This window comes from Gossypium hirsutum, chromosome A03 (genome assembly GCF_007990345.1).
Source record: "Gossypium hirsutum isolate 1008001.06 chromosome A03, Gossypium_hirsutum_v2.1, whole genome shotgun sequence".
NCBI lineage: Eukaryota > Viridiplantae > Streptophyta > Magnoliopsida > Malvales > Malvaceae > Gossypium > Gossypium hirsutum.
In genome coordinates, this window is record NC_053426.1 from 3520837 (window position 1) to 3547409 (window position 26573).

Here is a 26573-nt window from a genome sequence, read left to right on the forward strand (position 1 = left end):
TTCAATCCTCTGTTTGGTTCAGGGTATTGGCTAATACCCATCTATTACATTACACCCCTAATCCCCAAAATCCACCGATTTCTATTAGATTCCTTCTGTCTTTCTTTTGCTGAAGATTACAATAGAATCGACGCTTGGCCTTCTCAACCTTTTATTTTCGGGGTTTACTGCAACTGGAAAGGTAAATTCATATTTCTAACTCTCTTTTGCTCTCAAATTTATATGGATTCCTGTATTTTAATTAGCTTAAGTTCCGAGTAGATTTCTATTTCTTAAAGGTTTTTGTTGCTGGTGGAAATTGGAACTCGATTGCAATGTAAATTGTCTCGTTTTCTCTGTTTTAATTAGCAATGTAAATTGCTTCAAAACCCAAGACTGAAAAACCAGCTACTCCTCGAACTACCACTCGACCCTCTGGGATTTTTAAACTTACCCCTGTTTCTCCTACTTTGGCTCGATTCCTTGGAGCCCCAGAGGCTTCCCGTTCCGATGCTGTTAAGCATATCTGGAGCTATATCAAATCCCATAACCTTCAGGTTCTCTCCATCTCTATTGCGTCCTATATAAAGTTATATTGTTTGGTCTAAATAAATGTGGGCTTGAGTAAATATCTGGGAAAATGTTGTTCAATTTTGGTAGTTAATTTGTACCATTTATTAATGGTTCTTGTTGCGAGTTGTTTGCTTGATGGCTTTATGAGGTTTCTTTACCCTTTCCATGGGCATTTGTTCCCTCTATAATATTTTTTTTGTGCTTGTTAATGCTGGGGTTTGGACCTGTTTGGTGTTTATTGTTCAAGAGTAGTTAAGCTAGCAGCTGTAGTGGAAGCTCATGATTGACTGCTGGTGGGGAATAGTGGAAGCTCATGCTCCTCAAGAATATAACTGGAATGGTTACCGAAAACTCTTTCAGATGGTTCATGAGCTTAAGCTTAAGTTGCAGGTGAGTTTTCAATCAGGAACATGTATCTGGTTGAATGCTTTCTCATTGCATGAGGTGGTATTCAGTATCCATATTCAACATCTGTTATGGTAAAGACCTTTATTATATTTTATTCCTTGTATTTATTTGAGTTATTTGTTCATTGCATGAGGTTTGATATGCCTTTTGAATCCCCATGTGTGTCTCCAGATGTCAGACTTTGCCTATGGCTGTATGGCGGAGTAATATGCTTTTGGAGAAGGCTGTTGCGATGCAATTTGTGAAAGAAAACACCAATGTAATTGCTGGCCATGTTACGCAGTGGTATGCCTTAGGAGGGTAGGTTGCATTTAGGTTTACTTCATCCTAAAACTTAGCCCAACCTTTTGAATGTTAGAAGGAAATTTGAAATTTTGACCAGTTTACTATTAACAGAATAAAACAATCCAAACACTTATAACTTAATTCAGGTTAGTAACCCTAAAAATTTAGGACTGGCATTCTTATTGATAAGGTGTCTGAGATAAGTAATTTTGCCATTTGTGATTGTAGAGTTTCTTTCTCTTCAAAATGAAGCTTGGGTTTAGATATGAGATAGGTATGATGCATCATTTTTTCCTCTTTTATCTGTCCCAAGTGTAAAAGTTATCTTATTGATGGATCAGGTTGTGATGTCATTTCATGAATGTGGTGGCAATGTTGGTGATGATGTTTGTATTCCACTTCCCCATTGGGTTGCAGAAATTGGTAGAAGCAATCCTGACATATTTTTTACTGATAGGGAAGGAAGAAGAAACACTGAATGCCTCTCCTGGGGAATTGATAAGGAACGAGTTTTAAGGGGCCGAACTGCTGTTGAGGTATTAGTCCTCAGTATAACTGTCAATATCATTGTGTACATCATGCAGACTGCCTTTGTTTTGAATCATTGAATTCATTTGAGACCAATTGAAGCTAGTTCCAATCATATGTTCCGATTATATAATTGGTAATGGATCTGAGTTTACCACTTTACCTTGTTATGTTCAAATCAACATGGCTACATAAATCAAGTGACTTCAATTTGCTATTTTCTGAAATTTACTTTTGAGGGATATTGTAAACAGTTATGTTTTAAGTTTTTGTTGGAAAACATAGGTGTACTTTGACTTTATGAGAAGTTTCCGAGTGGAATTTAATGAATTTTTTGAGGATGGCATCATATCCATGGTTGAAGTTGGACTAGGTCCCTGTGGGGAGCTACGGTACCCATCTTGCCCAGTAAAGTATGGATGGAGATATCCTGGGATTGGGGAGTTCCAGGTAATTGTTATTACAATTTGAATATTAACTTTTGCATTATTTAAATCTAGCATATTCTCACCTCATTTGATTGGCTGCTTATTTAGCTTATTATACTAGCTGTTTATAGTGGGAAATTCGACAGAAAACTTGCTTGTAGCATCAGATTCACCAATTTGATTTTTTGACCCTAACTCTGATAACTGTTATATTTTTGCTCAAAATGTGTTAACTGATTTTAAATCACTGTTATACAGATTAATATATTACTTTGCTGCTATATGTATGTTGTGCCACTCCTAGATGCTTCAATCGCATACATTTTCAACTTTCATGCACCTGGAAACATAGCCTACATCTTTGCTCCCTCTCTGGTTCTCTTACCCCATTTATGTCCCAGTGTTCTTATCTAACCCACTTCTGTTAAGAGGTGGTTTCCTTGCAGGTGATTCTTTTAAACTTTAGTGCAAGTAATCTCATGACTTAGTATTGATCCATTGCAAGCATGGCAACTTTTGGTTCTCTTTGTTTTTGCTCATGTGTTTCTGTACAGTATGTTGCTTGTTTGTGGTCTTGCCAACATTAGTTTTTTGGTTCTCCATTGGGCATCATTTAACACTTTGCTTTTCCAGTGTTATGATCAGTACATGTTAAAAAGCCTGAGGAAGGCAGCAGAAATGAGGGGACACAGCTTTTGGGCTAGAGGGCCAGATAATGCCGGATCTTATAGTTCCCACCCACATGAAACTGGTTTCTTTTGTGACGAAGGAGACTATGATGGTTACTATGGTCGGTTTTTCCTTAATTGGTACTCTCAGTTATTAATCAATCATGGAGACCTGGTACTCTCATTGGCAAAGTTAGCTTTTGAAGGCAGTTGCATTGCAGCAAAGGTGAGTCTGCCTGCACTGGTATCTTATACCCAAGTGAATATTTTGTTATTACTCTCTAAATTTGATTTTAAGATTCATTATTTGGCTCGATAGCAATCTTCTTTCTCTTGAACCCCCTCTATCCCTGATGCTTCTTTTGAAGTGTTGCACTTTTCAAACTGTAAACCCCATCAAGCCTGCTGAGCTTGAAGTATTCTAAGGTCCAAGTCTTGTTTCATGTCTTAATGTTACACACTTTGAACATTTTATTGTTTTAAGAATATATTATTTAACACGAATGCTTTGAGTAACTATAAGCAATTGAATGAGTGTAACTGATATGATATCTTATTCAAGTTCAATTCTTATATCGAGCATTTGGTTCAAATTCCACAAGGAAAAGTTGTTGTATAACATGCTTTTACAATTTCTATTTTTACTTCCTTTCGAAATGCTATGTATCCGTTTCGACAAGATCATTTGAATCTGCAAATGAAGAGTACTTCTTCCTCCCCCCCCCTTTCTTTTTCTTCCTATGCTTTTTTTTGTTCCTTCCCTCTAAAATTTTATAGAAGTCCCCTCCTGCTGTTAAGTTCACTTAAACGTAAAATTTATGATCTGAAAGCTAATTTTAAAAGTTGTTTCTTCAAACTATGTAGTGTTATTTTCTTTCCATGTTTTAATTGCTGAGCAGCTGCCAGGTATCCACTGGTGGTACAAAACATCCAGTCATGCTGCTGAATTAACTGCTGGATTCTACAATCCTTGCAATCGAGATGGCTATATTGCAATAGCAGCAATGCTGCATAAGCATGGAGCTGCTTTAAACTTTGCATGTGCTGAACTGCAATTTTTGGAGCAGCTTGAAGACCTGCAGGAAGCACTGGCAAATCCTCAGGGTTTAGTCTGGCAGGTGAAGTTTTGAGAGCTCCTGATAAACCTTAATATTTACTTGCTGTACCTTTTCTTTGGGGGGGGGGGGATAACAATTCAATAGTGCAAATTCTTTATTCAAATTCAGAAGCTTAGTAATTCGTCTGTTTCAGGTGCTGAATGCAGCATGGGAGGCTTGCATTACAGTTGTAAGCGAGAATGCTTTTGTTTGCCATGATAGGGTAGGCTATAACAAGATCTTGGAGAATGTGAAACCAGTAAATGATCCAGATGGGAGACATTTCTCATCTTTTACTTACCTAAGGCTCACCCCACTTCTCATGGAGAGACAGAATTTCATGGAATTTGAACGGTTTGTGAAGCGAATGCATGGTAAGTTACAATATCCATTTTTCAATTATAAATGAATGTCAGTTTTGTAGTCGGAGAGGCAGGTGTGATATTTCATTATGAGATCAGATTGAACAACACAATGGTGATGGCATCGAGTAAATTGATTGACTCCCATCTTTGCTGCAGGGGAAGCAGTTCTATATCTGCAGGTATAATAAAAGAGTAGGAAAGGTGTTAGAAGTATTTTGTGTCATTCCGCTTGCCCCTCCCTCAACAAATGTTGCATAATATTAGAGCAAATAGTATTCTGATTTTAATTTATTTGACAAACACGTGTGAATGAAATTAGGGATCGCAATGGTGAATTATTTTGGACCACTGCTGCTCTTTTACTCTTTTTAACTCAGTTATCTCCAGCAAGAGGCTCTTGATGCTCCATGTTTCTCCAGCATCACCGAATGAGACCTTTTTATTTTGGGATTTGAATTTCATGTCACTTTTTGTAGGTAATTTATGAGTGGGGATCCATATAATTTTGAGTAATAGCAAAACGGCTTTCCTGTTTCAACCACATCCTTTCAAGTCTTCTGCCTTTAACCCATTTTCTACCATCTTTTGTAAATGGAGCTTACGACTTACAAGTAAATGTGAGTTCTCTTGTAATAGGACCACCAAATCCAATAGATTTCAGATTTTTCCCATTCTAATTATCTTTTTGATAAACCATATAACCCTGTGTCTATATATATGCTTTTCCGTTTTACCTCACAAGATGGGTATCTCCCAAGATTTCGACATCAAAGCTTTAATTACCAATAATTTCGGATATATTAACCAAAATAATTATAATAAAATAAATAAATAAAGGTTAATTACAAAAGAAAACGAGGAAGGCGATCAACCCTACAATTTCGGACCACTTTGTTTTGCTTTTTTTGTGTCTACTTTGTTTAATGTTTTGTGTTGGAGAAATTATGTATCTGCGTTACCAGAAATAAATTTTAATTAATCTTTTTTATAATGAAACATTTCCTTATCATATTATGGGTTAAAATATGCTTTAAGGTTTTGTACTTTCCCTACATTTAAAATTTAATCCCTTATTTTTATTTTAAGAAATGTAATTTCTTTATTTTTTAATTTAAAAATATAAGTTTAATTATTAACCTCGTCAATTTATTTTTAAATTCATGTTTATTATATTCTTTTTATATGCTTATTTATTTTTTTATTTTAAAATGTCAAATCAATAAATTTAATAAAAAATTAACTAATTAATAATTAGATTTAAATTTTAAAATCAAAAGAATAAAAAAATATATTATAAAAATATAAATAAAAAATCTAAATTCTAAATTTAATAAAATACAGAGATTTAGAGTATATTTAACCTATATTATGCGGGTTACGTAACCCATAAACGACAAGGAAAAAACACACTGTACCTTTCACTGCACCTTTCAAGACAATGGATATTTCTAAGATGGTTCTTGGGGATGCTTCTTTCACTGCACCTTTCAAGCTTATTGCAGAGCGTGATGATTACATCCATGCTTTCGTTGCATATTTTGATGTTTCGTTTACCAAATGCCACAAATTGATGGGTTTCTCTACAGGTTTGTATCTACATCAAAATTCTCCATCCTTTGTCCTTTCCATTTTATCTACGAATAGAAATCAGCAAGCCAGCCTAGAAGAACTTTGCCTTGGCTAATGGCAAATACAAAATGCAGGACCAAGATCGCGAGCTACCCATTGGAAGCAAACAGTCCTATATCTAGAGGATGTGTTAACCATCTGTGAAGGGGAGACAATAATTGGGAGCATGACTGTTGCACCAAACAAGAAGAATCCCCGAGACGTTGATATAATGGTTAAATATTCATTGAGCGGACGACGTTGTGTGGTTTCGAGAGTTCAATTCTATAAGATGCGCTGATTTTGTTGCAGAGTATTTCATCACCACTACTAGCTGTAGGATACCTTGTTTGCATGTTCCTCAAATGTTTCACCAACATTTTTTTAATTCCTTTTCTACTTTCTTTTTTCTCGAAAGGTTTTCCCTGAGAAAGAAAAACACATAAGATGCATGTATTTCATTAACTCAATCCAACTGTTTTCTTCTCATGTATGCTTCATATTGAGTCTTGTGTTTTGTGCTGATGTGAGGGAGCATATATACAAATGACATTGGATGTATGACATAGGACTAAATAGATTTTGAGCTTTGACAAGCTGCTTATAAGCATTGTTTCTTATAGAAGAAACACATTATTGGAGAAAGCTTTTGAATCTCCCAACTATTGGATTTGGGTTTCTTTTTGACAATTTGTTTATTGTGCTTTTGTTTAGATGATGAGAAAGGAAAGTCAAGAATTATATTTACTCGTTAAGTTAAATGAAGATATTTGTAATTTAAAAAAATAAAAATTCAATATCAATTTAAGATAAGAGTTTAACTAAAAAATAAGAGTTAGTGGCAAAAATTAATAAAATTTAAATTTTAGTGGTAAAATTCAATAACATAAAAATTAAGTTACAAATTTACTCATTTTTTAAAAAAATAACGGTAATATAAATAAAAATAAAGTACAATGACAAATTTTAATATTTATCTATAGTATGATGATAAATTATATATTTTTATTAACTTATATTTAATAATAATTATGTTAAATTATATTTTATAGTATTATATATTATGATTTTAGAAAATTCATATAAGAATATTTAATATTAAGAATTTTATTAAATCATATATTTTAATTAAAATATATTTAATATTAATTATTTCAAATTATATTTTATAGTATCATATATTATGATTTGAGTAAATTCATATAAGAATATTGATTATTAAGAATTTTATTATAAATTATATATTTTAATTAAAATATATTTAATAATAATTATGTTAAAATATGATTAAATTATTTATTACTGATAATAATAATCTTATTAAAATTTAAATAACAATAACAATAATCATTTACCAAAACAATTTTATGCTAAGGGTATTCTAGTCATTTTAGTTTTTTCCATTATGCTATTACACTTCTATTCCATTCAACCAAACACAAGATTACTGTTACGCCTCTATTCCATTACATTCAACCAAACAGTGGATTAGCTATTACACCTCTAATCCCAATACACCTCTAATCCAATACACCTCTAATCCAATACAGCGAACCAAACGCACCTTTAAAATTTACAAATATTCTTATTTTATACTAATCCTAAAAAAAAATTAAAAGAATATGCAAACATAAATATTTTCAAAATACTATAATAATAAATTAATATTATATTGAATAAAATAAAAATCCCCCACCTTCTCTCTCCCACAGCCCCACCAGACCTCCTCCACCACCGTTCCTGTGAAAATAATACCCGGGAACTCAATATCCATTGAAATAAAAGGGTATTCATCCATCACTTGATTGATTAACTCGAACTCCGATTCCAAATTATCTGACCATACTTCCCTTATCATTGTAGCTTTCCATCTGAATCTTCAAAACCCATATCGGAAAAATCAAGAAATTACAACAAAAAAGATTTTTTTTTCTTTTTTGCTTCTTTGATTTTTGGTTATTGAAGAGAATGAGGGTGTGTGGGTTTTATAGTTATTTAGCTATGGAAAGCATATGAAGATGTTGCTTGGAAGGCGGTGAAAGTGTGTGTGTGTGAGAGAGAGAGAGAGATGAAGCGTGGGTGCCGCCATTGAAGCAAATAAAAACAGAGGGTTTTCAATATTCATCGCGTTTGGGTTGGGGGTGGGGAAGAGGAAGAGAGATGAGTTGGGGTATTTTTATTTTATTTAATATTAAAAAATTTAAATTTATTATCATATATTTTTAAAATATTTATTTTAAAAAAAATAAAAATTAAATTATATAATATGTAAAGTTTAAACGCTAAATTTATCAAAATAATCGCATTATTTACAAAAAAAAAATTCAACTATTTACAAAATTACAAAACTCCACCTCTGAGAATGAACCAAGAATTTCTGCAAAACCAAAAGGAAAATTGCATTCTATTTCTCAAACTATCTATTAATTTCACATAGTTTTTTTTCAAAAAACACAAAGAAGAAGTATAGGGTGACAAAAATTTGTATACCTCAAATACATACAATTAAAAAGATCTGCAATGGATTGAATCAATTATGAAGAGGGTTAGGTCCTCCAGGAACTGTTCTATAAGAAACTTGATAAACTGGTTGATCCTTTTCAGCTCTTGATGATGGCTCTGGAGATTTTGCAGGTAAATGCCAGGTGTGGAACTCTGTGTTGCTTCTTTCTTCAGCTTCACTGCTTAAGCTTCTTCTATGGATGAAGTGGCAACTTGAGAGGTGGGTGATGGAAGCCAATATGATAATCAAGAACATGAATGAGGATTTGGGGTTACAAATTTTCATGGTCTTTTTTTGAATGGATGATGAGAGGAGGCTTGTTTTTTGGGGGAGTTGAATTTTGTTCAACTTTAAAGAGGCAGGTGTGGTGTTTTTATCAATATGAAGATCCAAGACATAAAGGAAACTGGTGGTGACAATATAGCCAAAAAAAAGGAGAAAATTAGGAATTAGTTTGGCTGGAATGACAGAAATGCCCTTCATTCATGGCTAATATCTGCCCCATCCTTGTCTTTAATAACTTGGAGACAAGACTACAGTAGGAAATTAGTGGTAGTAGTTGTGATTTTTCGTTCACTTTGCTTTTGGTTTCTAATCTATGATGCAAGTTTTTCTTAATTGCTTTATTTTTTATTAGTCCGGTGAAGCGAGCTGGTCGGTTTTAACCTTGGTTTAATAAGTTAATTTCATTTGTTATTAATTTTTAAATTTTATAAATGAATCAATTGAAAAAATTCAATAACTCAAGATTGGTTAATTGAAAAATCGACTGAATTAACAAAATCAAAATCAATTTGATTTGGTCATTTTCTCAACAGAAATCAATCAAATCAGTTAAATCAATAGATTAAAATTTAAATGTTTAAAATTGTGTAAAAGGATAAAGTTATATACAGTAGAGGTGAGAGAGGCTAAATTGGTCATCCTGCACTTGGTGTAGTGCAAACTTGAAAACTTAGTGTTTTTTTCTTTCTAAAAGGCCTGTTTTAACCGTTGACTTTTCATTAATTTGGGATCAAATCTTAATTGCCAATTTGGGGTTTGGATTATTTTTATTGCAAACTCCAAAGATCAATAATTGATGGGTTCTCTTTTTCTTAAGGGTCTTGAATTCATGGACAAATAGTAGTGTCCCCAATAGTTTTTCTTCATCACATGTAATTGCTTCAAAGCATACACTAAGAGTTTTATGAAGGCACATTCCTTTTGGGGGCTCCATTTTTAAGTACCTCAAGTTTGTCCCAAATGATAGGGTAGTTGCAGCAGCAAAGATTTTAAGTGATGAAACTTGAGATTGAAACCAAAAGGGTTTTTATTTAGTTGGTATGAGATTGGGATAAAAGTTTAGTATTGAAATTTATGACACCGTCTTTGATTATAATTTTGTTTCTTTACTTTGTCGAGAGTTTAAGTACATTTTTATAGTAAGAGCTCTTTAGAGTCTTTGAACAAATAAAATCATGTGCAGGGGCAAAGACAATAAATTATTTTAAGGAGTCAAAAAATAAATAAGAACTTTTGAGAGATCTAAATGTAACTTTATTATCTTACTAATTTATGATTTCTTAAAAACTAAAAAAACTATTTTAAACTTGGTTTGGTGGAGTTGGGAGGAACATTGGAAAATGTAGCGTTAAGGAAGCTGAATTTTGGGAAATATATGATGGTCTTATATTGGCTTGGAATGCAAAGAGGAAGAAGATTATATTTTAAACGGATTATGCTCTAGTTGTTGGGCAATTTTGGATATATCATGTGTAGTTTCATATAGAGATTTGGTCCTACAAATTCAAAATCTGTATAGACGAGATTGACAGGTGGTCATACAGCAAATTCCAAGTGAGGCTAATGTTGTCGCGGATAAATTGTTTGGTTCGATGAGGAATCTTCCTCATGGTCCTAAAGTGTTCTAGGAGACTCCAGATCTATTAGCTGAGTAGTTACATAAAGATGCTTAGCATGCGATTACTTGTGTCGTAGATAGTTTGTAGTTAATTTACTTTTTATCTAAAAAAAACTATATGATATTATGAAAAACCTCACCAAAAATCAAGTTCAACTTTTTTGTACTCACCCATGGTGTTAATTTCATCTCTAAAAGGGATAAAATTTCCATATACCTACTACCCTTTATAGTGTTAGTCTCGTAACAAACAATTAAATGAATAATAAATTTGATGTTTCCCATTAAGGTACTAATGGGACCTTAAAAAAATAATTAAGGCATTAAATAAAGTGGACCAAGGAATATTTTATTATGATGGGATCCATACCTGTAAATTCTTTTGTGCACATCCTCCCTGCTCACCAAGTTAGGTAGTTTATTTTGGCTGGACTATGGGGACTTATTTATAGCCAAAAACAAAAAATCATTTGAAAAAAAGAAGAAGAAGAAGCTGAGGGAGTAGATTATGATCTTTTAACATGTTGTGTGCCTGAGACATCAGCATGGGTCTGAAAAAATGGACTAAAGTAAAAGCTTTGCCTAACTTTTTAGTATCTGATAAAAGATGAAAAAGGGAGTAGGGTTCACACTGTTGTCAAAGTCCAAAAACTTGAAAGTCCTTTTTAAGCTTTGTGGAAGGGCTAGTCAGCTACCCCAACTTGATATTTTTCTTGAAATGACATCATTAACTTGTCAATTATGAATTATTTCTTTGTCCATGTGAATCCAAGGTCTTGACATTTTATGTTTCTAAATTGGATTAATTAGCTATTTAGATTGAATTAAAAATTTTCAATCAAGAGTTGATGTATTAGTGACCAAATCTGAAAGGTTGAGGTGAGGTGAAGTGCAATATATGTTATTATTAGACACCTTTATGTGTATAACTATTGAAAGAGAAAAAAAAAGAAAAAGTGATATTTTGGGTAAAAGTATTATGGGGATTTTATATTAGAGTTGGATTATATTTTATTCATTTTATTAAAAAAATAGGTAAATTGATCTTTATATATTAAATCAAAGAATAAATTAATCATTCTGTTAACGATTCTTTCCACTTTTACTGCTAAAAATTGGTACATGTATGTCAGCATAAGGTATATGTGGTATGTCACGTATAACTGTCTAGTTATTTCATCAGCTATGTCGGTTTTTTAACAATAGAAATTGATAAAATTTTTAACAGAAAGAACTAGTTTACCTATTTTTTTAGTAAAAAGGATAAAATGCAATTTAACTTCTAATACAAAAGTTTGTATGATCCTTTTACTGCCTAAATGTATTTAATTGATAGAAGATATGTATTAGGCATGTTCTCTTTTCAAAAGAAGATGAGATATTCAATGAAAGATCAAGCACAATTTTTATCTGATTTGATTCATAAAAGAAAGCTTGCCTTGTCTGCATCAAATACAATAACAATCAACAATGTTACATAATCTCTTTCAAAATTGTTACAGAAAACAACAACGACTATATTTTGAAGGGGATAGACTCGTTCTCAATACAATCTAACGACTTCTAAGTGTTTCAACAATAATCTGCACAAGTTTTCAACATAAATAATTAGTAAAAATTTTTCTTCTAGCATTAGGATGTGGAAGATCCTATAAATATTTCACAATACTAAGGGTGAGTTTGGATGGACGGTGCGTTTACCTACGGTTAGTGTAAAAACAACGGTGGCGGTGAAATTAGATACTGTAGCGATATTGTAGTGTAAGACAAAAAATAAGCTAAACACACCACATCGCACCCAATCGCCCATCCAAACTAAGCCTAAAACAATTACTAGCCATAAAAGATAAAGAGCTTTGGGATAATATTTTTATTTAAAATATTTAAATAACTCTTTTTTTATTTAAAAATATTTTAAGCAGGCATTAATTTAAAAGTTATTTGCAACTATCAAACATTTTTTTTATAAATAGTAAATGACCCTTGATCTATACTTCCATTCTTATATTATCCTTTAAAATGTTTTTTTATTCAAAAGTAATTTGTTTTTACCACATAAATTGGTTTTTTATTCCATTATATAAATTGAATTTTTTTTTGTTAAAAGAAAATAAAAAAAAAACACATGACACTCCAAATCAATAAACACTTGATGCCCTCTCGCCCATACAACTAGCTGAATTTGCATTTTCTTTTTCATCCATACAACTAGCAGTTAAATACATAAACAAATTTGTAAATTCATATTCATGTCCATTTAATAATAAATTCTATCATTAATCGACAACCACTTAATTAAATTTCTTTACAGTCGGCAGCTTAATATAACAATTCCTTAGATAATCATTCATATGTTCATCTAAAATGCAAAAAGAAAAGAAACATTTTAAAAGCCCTATTGTAATACATCATCTCTCTAAACGAGATAAATGTGTTTTATATATGATAACCAAAGATGAAGATATCTATTTTTTCCCTCCAAATATCATCATTTATCATTTCTCTCGGTGTATTCATTTTATAAAATTTCTTTAATCATTCTCATAGATTTTTTAAAGAAAGAAGAAAAATATAAAAATATCATTTTCGATTTTAATTTTCTTAAACCACAAATCTACCTCGTAATATGGAGTTAAAAAATATTGAAAGAGATTATTTTCTAAACATTAGGGGCATGAGGCATGTTAATAAATATTGAGTTGCTAAAAAAAGCAATATAGATTTAGAGGAAAAAAGAAAAAACAATATTAATGGGGAAAGGGATAGAGGGGAAGAATAAGTTAAATTTAATTTAAAAATTATCCTGAATCAAGTGATTATGGGGTCAGGAAAAGAAGAGAATGAATAATTTAGATTTAATTAAAAAATTATCATGGTTTTTGGTTGAAAATGTTGTTTCTTTAATATAAATTATTAAAAAGGTTAATTTGTTAGACTATAAATTTGATTAAAATTTGTTACATGTGAAGTTGATATTAGTTGGAAGTTTCATATTTTTTAATTATTTGACAATACCATCAATATTTTTGAAGAAAAAAAACTATAAAGGGGAATCTGGAAATCGAGAATAGTTCATTGCTATTTAATAGTAATCTAAATGAATAAAAAAAGAACTAATGGAATTTAGAGGTCAATAAAAATTTGTGAAACAGCCCATAATATTTATACAATCTCCTTATAGGTTGTTGCTGGACACTTGGTAAGACTCTTTTCTCGACACCTATAGGATTTTATTTAGATTTTTAATTTTTAATTTTTAATTTTTTATATAAACAATCCCTTAATTTATTTCAAGTGTTAAAATTATATATTTATAAAATTTTTCAATTTGATTTTTAATATATGTACCATGTTTGAAAATTTTCAAAAAAATTATTTTATTTTATTATAGATTTTTTAAATATAAGGCATAGATAATATTTTTAAATGATTCATTCGGAAAAGAGTTAGAATATAAATTTGTTTTTAAATTATTTTGTTGTAAAAATTGGAGTTTGTCACTATTTATATTTATCAGTTTCCTTATAAACTAAAGATGAATTTATCACTATACTTTTAACTTTATATTGAATTTTGTTAATTTACTTTTATTTGATTGAAATTTGTTATTTAATTATAATTTAAAATATTCAAATATAAATTTTAATAAAAAATTATACATTTTACTTTTATATTTAAAAAAATTATTAAATTAAACATTTGTTAATTACTTCGAAACACAAAGTGTTAATGGAAATGTTTGGCTATAGTGGCCATTCAATGAACAACTTAAAACAAGTAAATAAAAGGCACACAAGTTGTTTACACAATTTAGTTTTCCTACATTTGCAGAGCTTAGCTCAATGAGTAAATCTACTATCTTTTTCATCAATGCAGCAAGTAAATCATATCCTAACACTCCATAATGTATAAACTCACTTTTGTTCTTAAAGACTATATTGCTAACCTTTAAATTCTCTTCCTAAAAACTTAGAATGCGATCACAAAAATACGATACTCTATTAACAATAAAGTGCTCTTTATGCTCTATATAAAACCTATACAAGTCTCTCAATATATAGAAGTATTCGGGACTTGCTAACACACTAGAGATCAATTACAATCTAATCCTTTAATATAGCAACTATAAAATAGTAGCGAACAATATAATAATAAAGACCAATATAAAATGGACTGTTGACATTCATTTTTCAATGTGATCTCGATCTGTTCTCTACAATTCAAGGGATCTAATTGCTTGATCCGAACCGATTTAATCTTTAAGGAAAGTTGCTTTAAATGGATTGGTCTTCAAAGTCAAGCCTACATATATCTAGAATATTGACACAATTCAAAGTCAAAGGTTTTGTTTCAATGAATTGTCAACTCTAAATATAGCTAGTAATAAGTTGTTGCAAGGATGACAGAAGCGGCCACTTTTGATTGATACTTAGTAGGCCACTTCAAAAACTTGTCTCAACAATAATATTAAGTTAATCAATTATTTTTAAGTTTTTATTGCATTAAACAAAAATTCTAACTTAATTTATTATTTTTAATATTTATAAATTAAATTATCGTTAACTATTAAAATATGGTATTTGAAATAATTCTTTTCTTAATAATTTATTTTTTCAAATCACCAAAATTAATATTGAGTGTTAAATTTTAATTAAAAATCAAAATTCTTAGTAAATTTTAATAAAATTCAAAGATTAATAATAAAATGTAACCATATAAGAGTTGAATGGAAAATTTATTTAATTTTTTAAAATATAATGATAAATATCAAAATAAAGTATAATGATAAATAATTACAATTTGTTCATACTTTTGCTTTTGGGTAAATTTAAAATCAATCCAACGAAAAATAAAATGCCAATAATAATATTTTATTATTTTTACCCTAGTAAAAAATACATTAAAAATTTAAATTTTTAAAAATAAAAATTATATATTTATTATTAAATTTTATAAAAATACATTAAAAATTTAAATTTTTAAAAATAAAAATTATATATTTATTATTAAATTTTATATTATGTCATAAAATTTAAATAAAAATAATTTTATATTAATTAATTAAAAAAGCAGTGAATAATTCAAAGAAATCGAACAAAATAAGAGGTTAATTATAATAATGCTCAAAATGAAGTCTGAAAATAACCCAAGACACATTATTGTACCATTTTAGCTAGGCTTATAGCCCAAACTAATTAGCCACTTGTTCTTGATCCATCAATGATGATTTGACACATGGCACATTAAATATGGAACAAGATATATATACCTTTTCTCCTAATTTGTCGCCATCTTCTACTTCAACAACCTAACTATCACCATTTTTATAAGTTCTGATCATATGCTTTTTTTGACATAATGTCTATAATTACTCATAGTCCCTCCTTAATTCGTAAATAGGAGGATAATGTGCTTCAACACACTCGAACCCACTTTCTTCTACATAATGCTCATTCCAATTGAATTAAGACTTAATCGACTTCATATTTTATTTTATTTTATCTTTCTTCTTCTTCTTTTTAATAAAAAGAGCTCTTAATTTTAAAATATAATTATTTTTTAAGGTTAATATAATATATTATTTTTTGATACAATATTGGAATAATATGATTTGAACTCGTATTGATCGTAAGGGATGGAAGTAACAAAAGTTTTAATCTTTTAATTACCACTCCATACAAATTAAGACTCTAATATAATATTATTATATGAAGTAAAAAAATCAAAATAAATTTCCATTTATTAAAACCCTCCATCTCCCAATCACTACATTAAAGTAGACATTAGCTTGGTCTCAAAAATGCTTGCAAAGTTGAAGAATTGGAAGAACTAGAGTGAAAATAAACAGAAGTTAAGATCCCTTTCATTACTTTCAATAAGTCATACTTATGAATGGTGATAATAAAAAAAAAAGTAATGGAATGTAGCTTAACCAGTAAAAAGAAAACACCTAATTCAAATCCCTATTGTAAGAATCATCTTATTCAGCTTCAGCTTCAGCCTCTGGTGTTGGATCATCTTCTGTCTTGGCTTCTGATGAGGTTTTCTTCATGGCAGTTGCCTTGGTAACATGTGCATAGCTACCTTTCTCTTTGAACAATTGAGCAAAGTGAATCTTACAATAGAGGATACCATCTAATGCAGCAAATGAAGATGTTGTAAGCACAAAACCACCATGTGAACACCTAAAGCAGTTTTTATGGTAGATTTCTCCTTCCATTGTCACCTGTCAATTAAACATTATTCAAAATCGTATCAAGTTGAATAAAATACAAAACAAGAGTGTCTTATATGCAAAATTGGAAATAGTAGCTGACCTTCTCTAATGGGTATGCAGTTTTCTTGCAAACTCCACATTTGTCTTGTGTGCCGGAGAAGAAGGATGCATATTTGCCAGCCTTTTTCTCTGTTGTCCCATTGGATGCCATTTTTCTTACAATTATTACAAATAATAAATGGTTTCAATTAAAGACAACACTGAGTTTTGTTCTCTAACTCAAAAGGTTCTTGAGATAGAAAACAAAACTCAGATATGATTTGTTTATTGCCTGTTTCAGTTTGGTGTTTAATGAATCTTAAATAGGGCAGATTTTAAGAGTAAAAATAGCAAAACTAGTGGAGGATATTTATTAAGGATACACAATCAAAGCTCCATCACTAATTTCTTGGTATGTATAATATTTTGTGCCTTAAGAATAGGGTCATCAAGGATCCATCACCAACTCTTTCATGGAGGATTTAAATTATACTAGTACATTAAACCCATTTCATGTAATTATACACATAAATTTGAATTGTCGTTTATGTATATATATATTAAACTTTGATTTTGATTCAATTGTACACATTTAAAGAAACGAATATATACATTTATTTTCATATTTGATTAATATAACTATTTATGTATGCAATATATTAGCGTAAAAAGGTGCTAATTCAATCGAATCTTATTAAAATTTAATATATAAAATTACATAAAAATCAAAGTTCATGTATAACATTATATATTGAACTAAAGTTCATGTATAGTTTTCATATTTATCCCTAATTTTTTCATACATTTAAAATATATATATACTCATATTTTATCAATTGGTACATCTCGTTCTAATAATAAATCAGACCCTAAACTATACTTTGCATTACAATGAAAACTTCGGCTTGTATTGGTCGTACCACTACGTTTTGCCTCATTTTATTCTTATTATCGGAATAATGTATACCAACTGATACATAACTAATCAACTTGAATAATGCTAAAAAATAAATTATTTTAATTAAAGTAACTATTTTAATAAAAATATATTATCTTAATCAAATTTAATTATAATATACAACATTTAATATAAAAAAACTAATATCTTATTATTTTTTAGTTACTACAATGAACTACCGGAAGGATTTATGGCAAGTATTATATTTTTGGATTTATTGAATAATGTATTATATTTTTAAAATTTATATATTAAATTTTATTTAATTTATGAATATTTTCATATATATTAAAATATTTTTTAAAATATGAATAAATTCAAAATAATAACATATCGATATATCGTTATATATAAATATTAATAGAAAAATAATATATTCACTTATACTATATTAACTAGGATTATATCAAAATTTAGATAAATTATTTTTTATTTTGTAGTTAGGATATATATATATTATTCTAAAGTTTGAATGTATGTGTAATATTTTAGCTTTGAGAGGTTTTTATGATTAAAATAGTCTTTAAATTTATCTTATTTATCAAATCACTTTAAAATAGACGAAAAAAGTTAATATTTAATAACTTTGTTGACGCGGGATGTTATGTCATGTTAATAATTAATTATTTTTTTTTAAATTTTAAAAAATTCAAAAGAATATAAAAAATTATTTTTTAAAGAATTAAAATTAGTAAATTTATTTAAAAAGTATAAAAATATTTTATTTTTTAAAAATTAATTAATTGTTAACATGACATACACATGAACTCAGGGACAAAGTTAGAAATTTTATTTGGGGGCGAGGGAAAATTATAGATTTTTGGAGGGGCCAATGTTAATTTTTTTTTACTAAAATGCTTAAATTACATGTTTATATTTTTAAAGGTTCTGAAAAATAAAAATTTTCCATTTATTCAAAAAGTGAAAAACTTAATTTGAATGGTTTATATTTTAAGAGGGGTTAAAATAAAATTTCCTAATCAAGCGGGGCTAGGGTCCTTACCAGATTTCTTAGTTTTGTCACTGCGTAGACTACCACGTGGATGCCACGTTAATAAAATTAACAGATATATTAAAATACGAAAAATTAAATAGAAAGATAGAGGAGAAATAAATTATTATTTTATTTTGATCTGTTTGCTGAACTTTTTTATTTCATCTTTTGTTTGGGGGGGACAACTGCTATTTTCTTCATTAAACTTAACTGTTGTAATAAATAAATAATATTATCCAAAAGAAACCATATAGTAATTAATAAAAAAACCGACCACGAAAATTTATATACAAATGTATCAGAATCATACTTCGTAATGCTCAATATTAATATAAAATTCCATTAGTTTAAATCCCAAATGAAATTATTATTTCACTCCACATCATCTTTTTCTTCTAAATCATGTTAAATAATTTAATTATTAAAACTTTTATTTACTATTTAAATCATTAATTTTTTTGAGGAAATTACATATTCATAGTGTATTTTTATTTTATTATCTAAATGAATTTTTTATTTAATTATTAAGTTTTTAGAAATTCATTTTTTTTAGAGTAAAATCATTAACAGAAAGATGATAGAACTCTTTTCCTATTGATATAATAATAGTTTTTTAAGCATCTGGACTAAATTGACAAAACATATAAATGTTGATTGTTAAATTTGTTAGAATTACTACTAAATTGACTTAACATATAAACATTGAAGATTAAATTTGTTGAGTTATTTAGAATTAGGACTAAATTGATAAAATGTGTAAACATTAAAGGTCCAAATATGTCATTATGCTAATAAAAAAACACAATTATTAAATTTCAAAAACGCTAACATTTTAAAAAAAAATTATTGTTAGATTACTATATAGTTTACCCTAATTATATACAACTGTCATTTTAAAAACAACTAATGTTCAAAACGATTCTTGTTTAAAATAATTACATTTCGAAAACAACTATGTTAAAAATAACTCATATATGGAACATGTCAGAATAACCTTTATTCGACAACAACTCTTCTTTAAAACCAACTCATGTTGAAATAAATGTTTATGTAATTTAATGAATACAACTACATTAATTAAATAATTTCTTACTTTCATCCTGAATCAATTTTGATTAGTTAAATACTTTTTATAGTCTAGTTTTTATTACAAATCAAACCTTATATTAGATAAATAAAAATCGAAAATAATAATAATAATAATATAAGTAAAAAATGTCAACTTATTAATGGTACCATTAATATTATCTATTCTGTTATTCATGTTGTTACAATATGTTGTTATAACATCATTTGTGTTGTTACAATATGTTACAATATTTGTTGATATAAAGTAGAACAAGAGAGGAGAAGAGGGAGAAGGTAAGGAGAGATAGTGGTGGTTTTGTAGAGGTTGGTTCATCTAAAGAGGCGGAGAACTAGCAAGGAACAAAATGACAAGGAGATAAGAGATTTGTTTAGAGTATTTTTAGGGTTGAGAGATCGATCCTTTCCACTAGCTTAATGTGGTAGGTTCTTATGAGGAAGGTTGTCATTATGCAAGGTGTGAAGGATGTACACTGTGTGATCTATTTCGTTATGCCTTCAATTAGTATAAGGTTGTTTAGCCTAAATAGGCCCCTTATTGCATTGAAGCGGGTGGGTCGTCTGGAGTACAAATCTAGCGGGTGGCTTTGAAAAATGAAGGATGCTACTCCTCTAGTTGAGACAGGTGATCGACCAGGGCATTGTGTCATGAGCGCGGATCAAAGCCCGTGACAAATGCACACAAAACGTCCCATGGAGGTCAACTGATTAAATGTAGTTCATTTGACCCACTTAAACTGGCTCAATTCATGAAACGTATGAAGAAACTTATCTACTTGAAGCCTTGGTGGCCAAGTGAAACACTCCAGTAAAAGTAGAGTTGTGATGGTAAATATTTTGTAACCCTAAGGGATAAGATTGAATAGTGTTTAAATCTCCTAGGACTCTTATCTTATAGATAGGCTTTGATCTCAACCATGGGTGTAATTTAAACTGTACTGTTGGATCTAGAGGATCTCAGTTATAAATAGAGGTCTTCCCTAAAGTTACTGAATATATTTGAGAACACTTATTCAAAAACCTTTGTGCATTGATTTATTGTGGCTTTTTCAGTTCTTTCGTTGCTTTTTTGCTTTGAATTTGCTTTCGCTTTATTTCAATGCCTTAGAGAATTTTGCACAAACCCAATTTCACCCGGCCCACTAAACTTAAAACCACCCAAACAACAAAACCCCAAACCCACTTAAACCCAATTACAAATAAGACCCAAACCCAACCTATCCTAACCCAAACAGTAAAACAAACCCTAGCCCAATACCTAACAAACAAAAAAAGAAAAAACCCTAGCCTAGCCTGACCCTAGCTGCCCCATGTCAGAACCTGGCCACCGCCTCTGCTGCCACCGCCACTGTCACGTCAACCACCTACTCCTCCATTTGCTCCACTACCTGCAAGTATTAAATAAAGAAAAGACAGAAAGTAAAGAGAAGAGGCATGTAAAATGGCTTTAAAAAGCCAAGTCAAGAACATTTTTGTGGGATTTTTTATTTTTTCGACAACTTTTGATGAATACAAGAGCATTCGATCTTTTTTAAGCAAAGAAAACAGCAACTTTAGCGATCAAAGTAAGAAAAACGGCATCAAATCAAACCCAAAACACTCAGAAATCGAAACCGTAGGCCTAAGGTGACTGGTTTTTCTTTTTCGTTTCTATTTCATGACCGAATCTACTCCTTCTATACCCATATATGTATAAATATATAATATAAACAAAAGAAAAATAAATACATCTTAAAACACAAAAAAATGGAGATTTTTACCTTTGACCGCCGTGCACGGCGGTCGCCGGTGGCGGAGACGCGGTGGACGTCGACCGGTCCAGTGATCAGAGATCGGGGCCAAAGACTGAGAGGGGGAGAGGATTTGAAGGCCTTTTGTTTTTTTTTAAGTGAAGGAGAAATGAAATTTAAAAAAAAAAGGTTTAAATAACCAAATCAAAACAGCGCCGTTTCATTAGGCCCCCCAGACGCCCAAAACGATGACATTTTGGGGGGGGCGACCCACAACCTGACCCATCCGCCCGAAGGTCCGCGTGTTTTTCAACGGAATGGCTAATTGCTCGAATAGTCCTTCCGCATTTTATTGTTTTGGAATCGAGTTTCTTTCAAATTTTAATTTTACCTTGTAATTCGTTTTGATTTTCAATTGAGTGCCCTATGAAACGCGCATTTTGGAGGTTTGGGATTATTCCCCTTTTGGACCCCGTATGTTATTCGCGCTTTCAAATCAGTCCCTTTCTCTTTTATTTATTTTCGGATTTGCCCCGAACTCTTGTTTTAAATTCAATTTAGTCCCTAGTTTAGTTATTTAGCCCCTTTATTATTAAATTAGTTAATTTTTTTATTTTATTTTACTATTATTTATTATATTTTTACTATTATAGTTATTTTTTATTTTCATTACTACTTTATTATTATTGTAATATTGTTATTATTTTCCTTATTATTACCATTCAAATTACATTTCCCTTCTATACTTATTTATTTGTATTATTATTTTTTGAATTGTTATCATTATTACTATTATTATATTATATTTATTATTATTACTATTATTACTATTATATTTTAATCTATATTTATTTTATCTAATTTTATTTATCTATTTATATCTCTGTTATTATTATATTTTATGTATTATACCTATATTTATATTTACGTATGAATATTACTATATTACTATTTTACTATTGAAATTTTTTTTATATTATTTTCATTTGCATCTTACTTATTATCATTTTGTGTCTTTATTATTATTATTATTATTATTATTATTATTTGTTAGTTATATTACTATTATTGTTATATTTATTCTTACTATTATTATTATTACCACTACTATGATTTTTATTAACATATTATTGTTATTTTTTACCATATTATTATTTCCTATCTTTTATATATTATTATTGTTATTAACATATATTATTATTAATTTACTATTATTTTTACTTTTATTATTATTATTACTATATTATTATTGTTATTATTGTTTTCTATATTATTAATACAAATATTAATTTTCTTATTATTACTATTATTAGTATCATAGGTATTATTTTATTATTATTATTAGCATTATTATTTTTTATATTATCCTTTTATTACTATTATTATCAATATTATTAATATTATTGTTTTCATTATCATTGTCATTTTTATTTTGTCATGTTTTATGTTTATTTATTTATTTATGTATTTGCTTATTTCATTTTCCTTACGCGTTTGTTTTATATTTTACCAGCCTTGTTGTTATTTCATCTTTTTATAATTGCTCATATTATTGTTGACACTGTCGCACCTATTATTATGTTATTATACGTGTTAATACCACAATTTGCTTTTATGTTTTACTATAAATCACGTTATATTTTTTACTCGATACCTTAAAATAATTCTTTCATAAAAGTAATATTCCGTATTTGGTAATTCGAGACAATCGTGCCCTAACTTACTGGGTTTCGATTTTTCTCATTTAACCTAAATAACGGAATATTCTTTTAAATCACAATACGAGTTTTGAAATAAATCCTTACTCTCGAAGATGCAAGGTATTGTGTCCTAACTTACTGAACATGACATCTTGTTACCTCGAGATAAAAACTTTTGCAAATAAAGGCAATATTTGGTATTAAGAAATTCGAGAAAACGTGCCCTAACTTACTGGGTTTCAACTTTTCTCGCTTACCCTAAATAACCGAACATCCTTTTAAAAAAAGATTTAAAATACACTAATTTTAAATAAAGGCAAGCTCATTCTCAAAGTTCAAGATGTCGTGTCCTAACTTACTGGGCGTGACATTTTATTACTTCGAGATGAGAGAGTCTTTAACATCTGTTTTAATTTATTCGATTATTTTTTAAATTAGCATTAATACAAAGAGGGGTCGTAGTTTAAATTCTTTCAAGTTTTCAAATCTTCGACACTAAGACACTAATTAATCAACTAGGTACGAATTTTGGGCGTATCGAGGGTGCTAATCCTTCCTCGTGCGCAACCGACTCCCGAACCTATTTTCTTGATTTGCGCAGACCAAAATTGTTGTTTAAATAAATCAAACCATTTATTAAAAACAACCACTTTTACGAGGTGACCCAATCACACTTCATCAAAAAAGATCGGTGGCGACTCCTCTATTCGTTTTCGTTTTCAAAATTCAAGTCGATTCCCTTTTTTTCAAAAAATGGTTTCAACAAATTTATTTTGTGAATTCTCACTTTCGAAAGTTAAATTGACTTGAACAAATTTTAAACTAAAACATCACATTTGCGAGATTAAAGTTCTAGTCTCGTGACAATTATCTCAAGTAGAGTCAAGAAAGAGATCAACACCTTCTACTTTACTAACACATATCTATACGGCAGAGTGATATAACAATATTATTAGTGTTGTTACAATATATTATAACATGCTCTATCATTATATATTGGAAAAACTACCGACATTAAGAATTTTAACCTTTTCTAATTGGTACTAGAAATGTTTTTAAATATTCAATTCTTACATCATACGTGGAAGAAAAGAACATGCATGTATGGTATCCAAGCTTGAAACTTTGACTGATGGGTTCCCACAAGTAGACCCTAGCTTAAATTAAATTAAATTTCAACATCTCTATTCTAATCGAACTTGTCGGATTGGCTCCACACATGCTCGCAATGCCATCTTTTTTCTCGAAAAACTTGGTCCGGAACCATAGCATTGGAAGCCCCATAAAGTGTTAAAAAAACAAGCAAAAACATGGGACCAACGCCCATGGTATCCCCCTATCTCTTTCTCCTATAAATATATATAGGAATATGATCTTACTTCACTTTCATTCAACCATTCATAGTCACTTTCACCACTTTTATTCACATTATTTAGGGAATATCAATTCAAAATGGATGTGTTTATTCCCGAAGAGTACGTTATAAGAAGAAGATTTGAGAAAAAAGAAGCTGCCATTGCTGAGGAGAGATCAAATATGATGGTGAAGGCAAGCCAGAGAAAAGAAGTGGAGACAAAGTCACTTCCATTGCTGCTATATGGAAGAGCAGGTATGTAATGGCGTAAATTCAATGTTATCGGAACAGTGGTTTCGTAACCACAAATCCGATTTAAAGAGAAATTTATTTCAATATTTTTGCTTGAAAATTTATATGATAGGAAAATCGTATGAAAATATTGATAGGAAAATTTTATCAATTTAGTGATTAGTTAGAAAAAGAAATTATTGAAGAAATTGGGTAAAATAAGGTATCGGGACCTCTATCTAGTAAAACCGAGTCAAAAATAAATTTATAAATATTTATGAAATTTTATTAATGTGGTATTAAAATTTCGTTAGGAAATTTTAATGTTTGGGTAGTCAATTAAATGAAAAGGACTGAATTGTAATAGGTGTAAAAGTTGCTAGAGTGATTAAATAGCTTATTAGTCTAATGAGAAAGGATATAAAAGGCAATTAGACCCAAAAGTTATTTGGGCTGGACGGCAAGGGTATGAAATCAGTAGAAAAATTGATAAATTAAGGGTAAAATTGAAATATTACAAAATTAACTAAATAAAACTAGGACTAAATAGGAAATATCTAGATTTCTCTTCATTTCTCTTCAATTCCAACAGCTAAAAATGCCATAGGAGGGTTCTCTAAGCTGGTATTTCATAATTTTTGCACCAAATCCAGAAGATTCAAATACGAAGCTAGATCGAGGAAAGGAAAAAGTTCGGGATTAATAGATTTTTACTGTTTACAAACAAGTATCAAGTGTTAAGAGCTCGGAGGTCGGATTTGGTCGGAGACACATCACACTGTCAACCTCAGGATTTCGGTATATAAAGAAACTTTATTTTGGAAATCAATGGCATGTATAAGCTAACAAAGTAAATGTTAACGTGAAATGAATGTAAAGTTAGCCATTAGTATGGTTAACAAACCTGGTTATAGATATGTGATGACGTTATCTTATATAAATGCATGAATCTATCATGAAAATATGTTGAATTGAAAAAAAAAATTAAAAATTAAAAAAAAATTAATTCGTAAACTCCGGTAATGCCTCGTACCCTATTCCGGTAATAAATACGGGTGGGGGTATTACATTTATTGGTACCAGAGCTACGGTTTAGTCGTTTCTAGGACCGATGTAGCAAATACAGGATTAGCTATACATGCCATTTAAATTATTATTGATAGTGTGATATCTCCTGACCATTTAAAATGTGTTTTTCTTATAGTAATGTCATCCGACCGAGCTCAATCTGAGGAAGCTGGGAGTCATGCTCCGGCTTCAGTACAAAGAGAAGAAACTAGCAGTAGAAGGCCCGAGACAGAGGGTCGAGGGGAGGAGGCAAAAACAGCCTTCTTTCAAATGATGAATGAATGGTTTAATCAATACTTAAGAACTAACCCTGTAGTGCAGCAAGTTCAAGCTCCCCCTCCTGCTCCTTAACCGGTTCCCGAGATCCCACAAGGTACATGTACTGAATCTATCAGAAAAGGGAAAGCTCCAGTAGATAAAATTCAAAAATATAGGGCCGAAGAATTTCGAGCAACAGTTGATGATGATTCTGAACGGGCTGAATTCTGGTTAGAAAATACTACTCGGGTTCTGGAAGAATTATCTTGTACACCAGAAGAATGTCTGAAATGTGCCGTCTCACTGCTAAAAGATACAGCTTACCATTGGTGGAATACTAAAGCTTCGGTTGTTCCGAAAGAAGAAATTACATGGGAATTCTTTCAGACCGAGTTTAGAAAAAAATATATCAGCCAGAGGTTCCTTGACCAGAAAAGAAAAGAATTTCTTGAGCTAAAACAGGGCAATAGATCAGTATCTGAATATGAAAGAGAATTTGTTCGATTGAGTAAATATGCTCGAGAATGGGTACAGTCAGAAGTTGAAATGTGTAAATGATTCGAAGAAGGGTTGAATGAAGACATTAAATTACT

At 29.8% G+C, this 26573-nt stretch overlaps 3 protein-coding genes and 1 long non-coding RNA gene across 14 annotated transcripts; 2 read left to right on the top strand and 2 right to left on the bottom strand.

Annotated features, from left to right (window-relative positions):
- Positions 1–52: 52 nt before the first annotated feature.
- Positions 53–4869, top strand: LOC107933027 (beta-amylase 2, chloroplastic). 11 transcript variants are annotated; one of them, XM_041105864.1, is made up of 9 exons: positions 82–181; positions 805–942; positions 1132–1219; positions 1587–1781; positions 2059–2223; positions 2835–3095; positions 3769–3987; positions 4121–4340; positions 4488–4869. In XM_041105864.1, the coding sequence occupies exons 2-9, from the start codon at positions 866–868 to the stop codon at positions 4514–4516; spliced, it is 1254 nt and encodes a 417-aa protein (XP_040961798.1). In that variant the 5' UTR covers positions 82–181; positions 805–865; the 3' UTR covers positions 4517–4869. The 11 variants fall into 11 exon arrangements, with proteins under 11 accessions (XP_016720656.1, XP_040961798.1, XP_016720658.1 ...); XM_016865167.2 differs by lacking the exon at positions 1132–1219 and having other exon boundaries at positions 53–181; XM_016865169.2 differs by lacking the exon at positions 1132–1219 and having other exon boundaries at positions 800–942.
- Positions 4870–5738: 869 nt separating this feature from the next.
- Positions 5739–6629, top strand: LOC121223703 (probable protein arginine N-methyltransferase 1). Its single transcript, XM_041105898.1, has 2 exons — positions 5739–5917; positions 6035–6629. Exons 1-2 carry the CDS (start codon positions 5770–5772, stop codon positions 6238–6240), a joined length of 354 nt encoding a protein of 117 aa, XP_040961832.1. The 5' UTR covers positions 5739–5769; the 3' UTR covers positions 6241–6629.
- Positions 6630–8208: 1579 nt separating this feature from the next.
- Positions 8209–9189, bottom strand: LOC107933071 (uncharacterized). The gene is made up of 2 exons (XR_001693547.2): positions 8430–9189; positions 8209–8316 (listed from the first exon to the last, which is right to left on the bottom strand). It is a non-coding gene; the product is annotated as an uncharacterized lncRNA (long non-coding RNA).
- A 6997-nt stretch (positions 9190–16186) lies between these two features.
- On the bottom strand, positions 16187–16896 carry LOC107929246 (LIM domain-containing protein PLIM2c). Its single transcript, XM_016860617.2, has 2 exons — positions 16663–16896; positions 16187–16571 (listed from the first exon to the last, which is right to left on the bottom strand). Exons 1-2 carry the CDS (start codon positions 16771–16773, stop codon positions 16326–16328), a joined length of 357 nt encoding a protein of 118 aa, XP_016716106.2. The 5' UTR covers positions 16774–16896; the 3' UTR covers positions 16187–16325.
- Between the last annotated feature and the right edge of the window lie 9677 nt (positions 16897–26573).

What these genes read in the sequence shown, in the direction of transcription:
- LOC107933027 (XM_041105864.1), top strand. Translation starts at nt 866, where the DNA reads ATGCTCCTCAAGAATATAACTGGAATGGTTACCGAAAACTCTTTCAGA. An exon ending in CTCAGGGTTTAGTCTGGCAG is followed by an intron (nt 3,988 to 4,120) that starts GTGAAGTTTTGA and finishes CGTCTGTTTCAG; the next exon opens with GTGCTGAATGCAGCATGGGA. An exon ending in GTTTGTGAAGCGAATGCATG is followed by an intron (nt 4,341 to 4,487) that starts GTAAGTTACAAT and finishes TCTTTGCTGCAG; the next exon opens with GGGAAGCAGTTCTATATCTG.
- LOC121223703 (XM_041105898.1), top strand. Translation starts at nt 5,770, where the DNA reads ATGGATATTTCTAAGATGGTTCTTGGGGATGCTTCTTTCACTGCACCT. An exon ending in ATTGATGGGTTTCTCTACAG is followed by an intron (nt 5,918 to 6,034) that starts GTTTGTATCTAC and finishes TACAAAATGCAG; the next exon opens with GACCAAGATCGCGAGCTACC.
- LOC107929246 (XM_016860617.2), bottom strand. Translation starts at nt 16,773, where the DNA reads ATGGCATCCAATGGGACAACAGAGAAAAAGGCTGGCAAATATGCATCC. An exon ending in CTGCATACCCATTAGAGAAG is followed by an intron (nt 16,572 to 16,662) that starts GTCAGCTACTAT and finishes TTTAATTGACAG; the next exon opens with GTGACAATGGAAGGAGAAAT.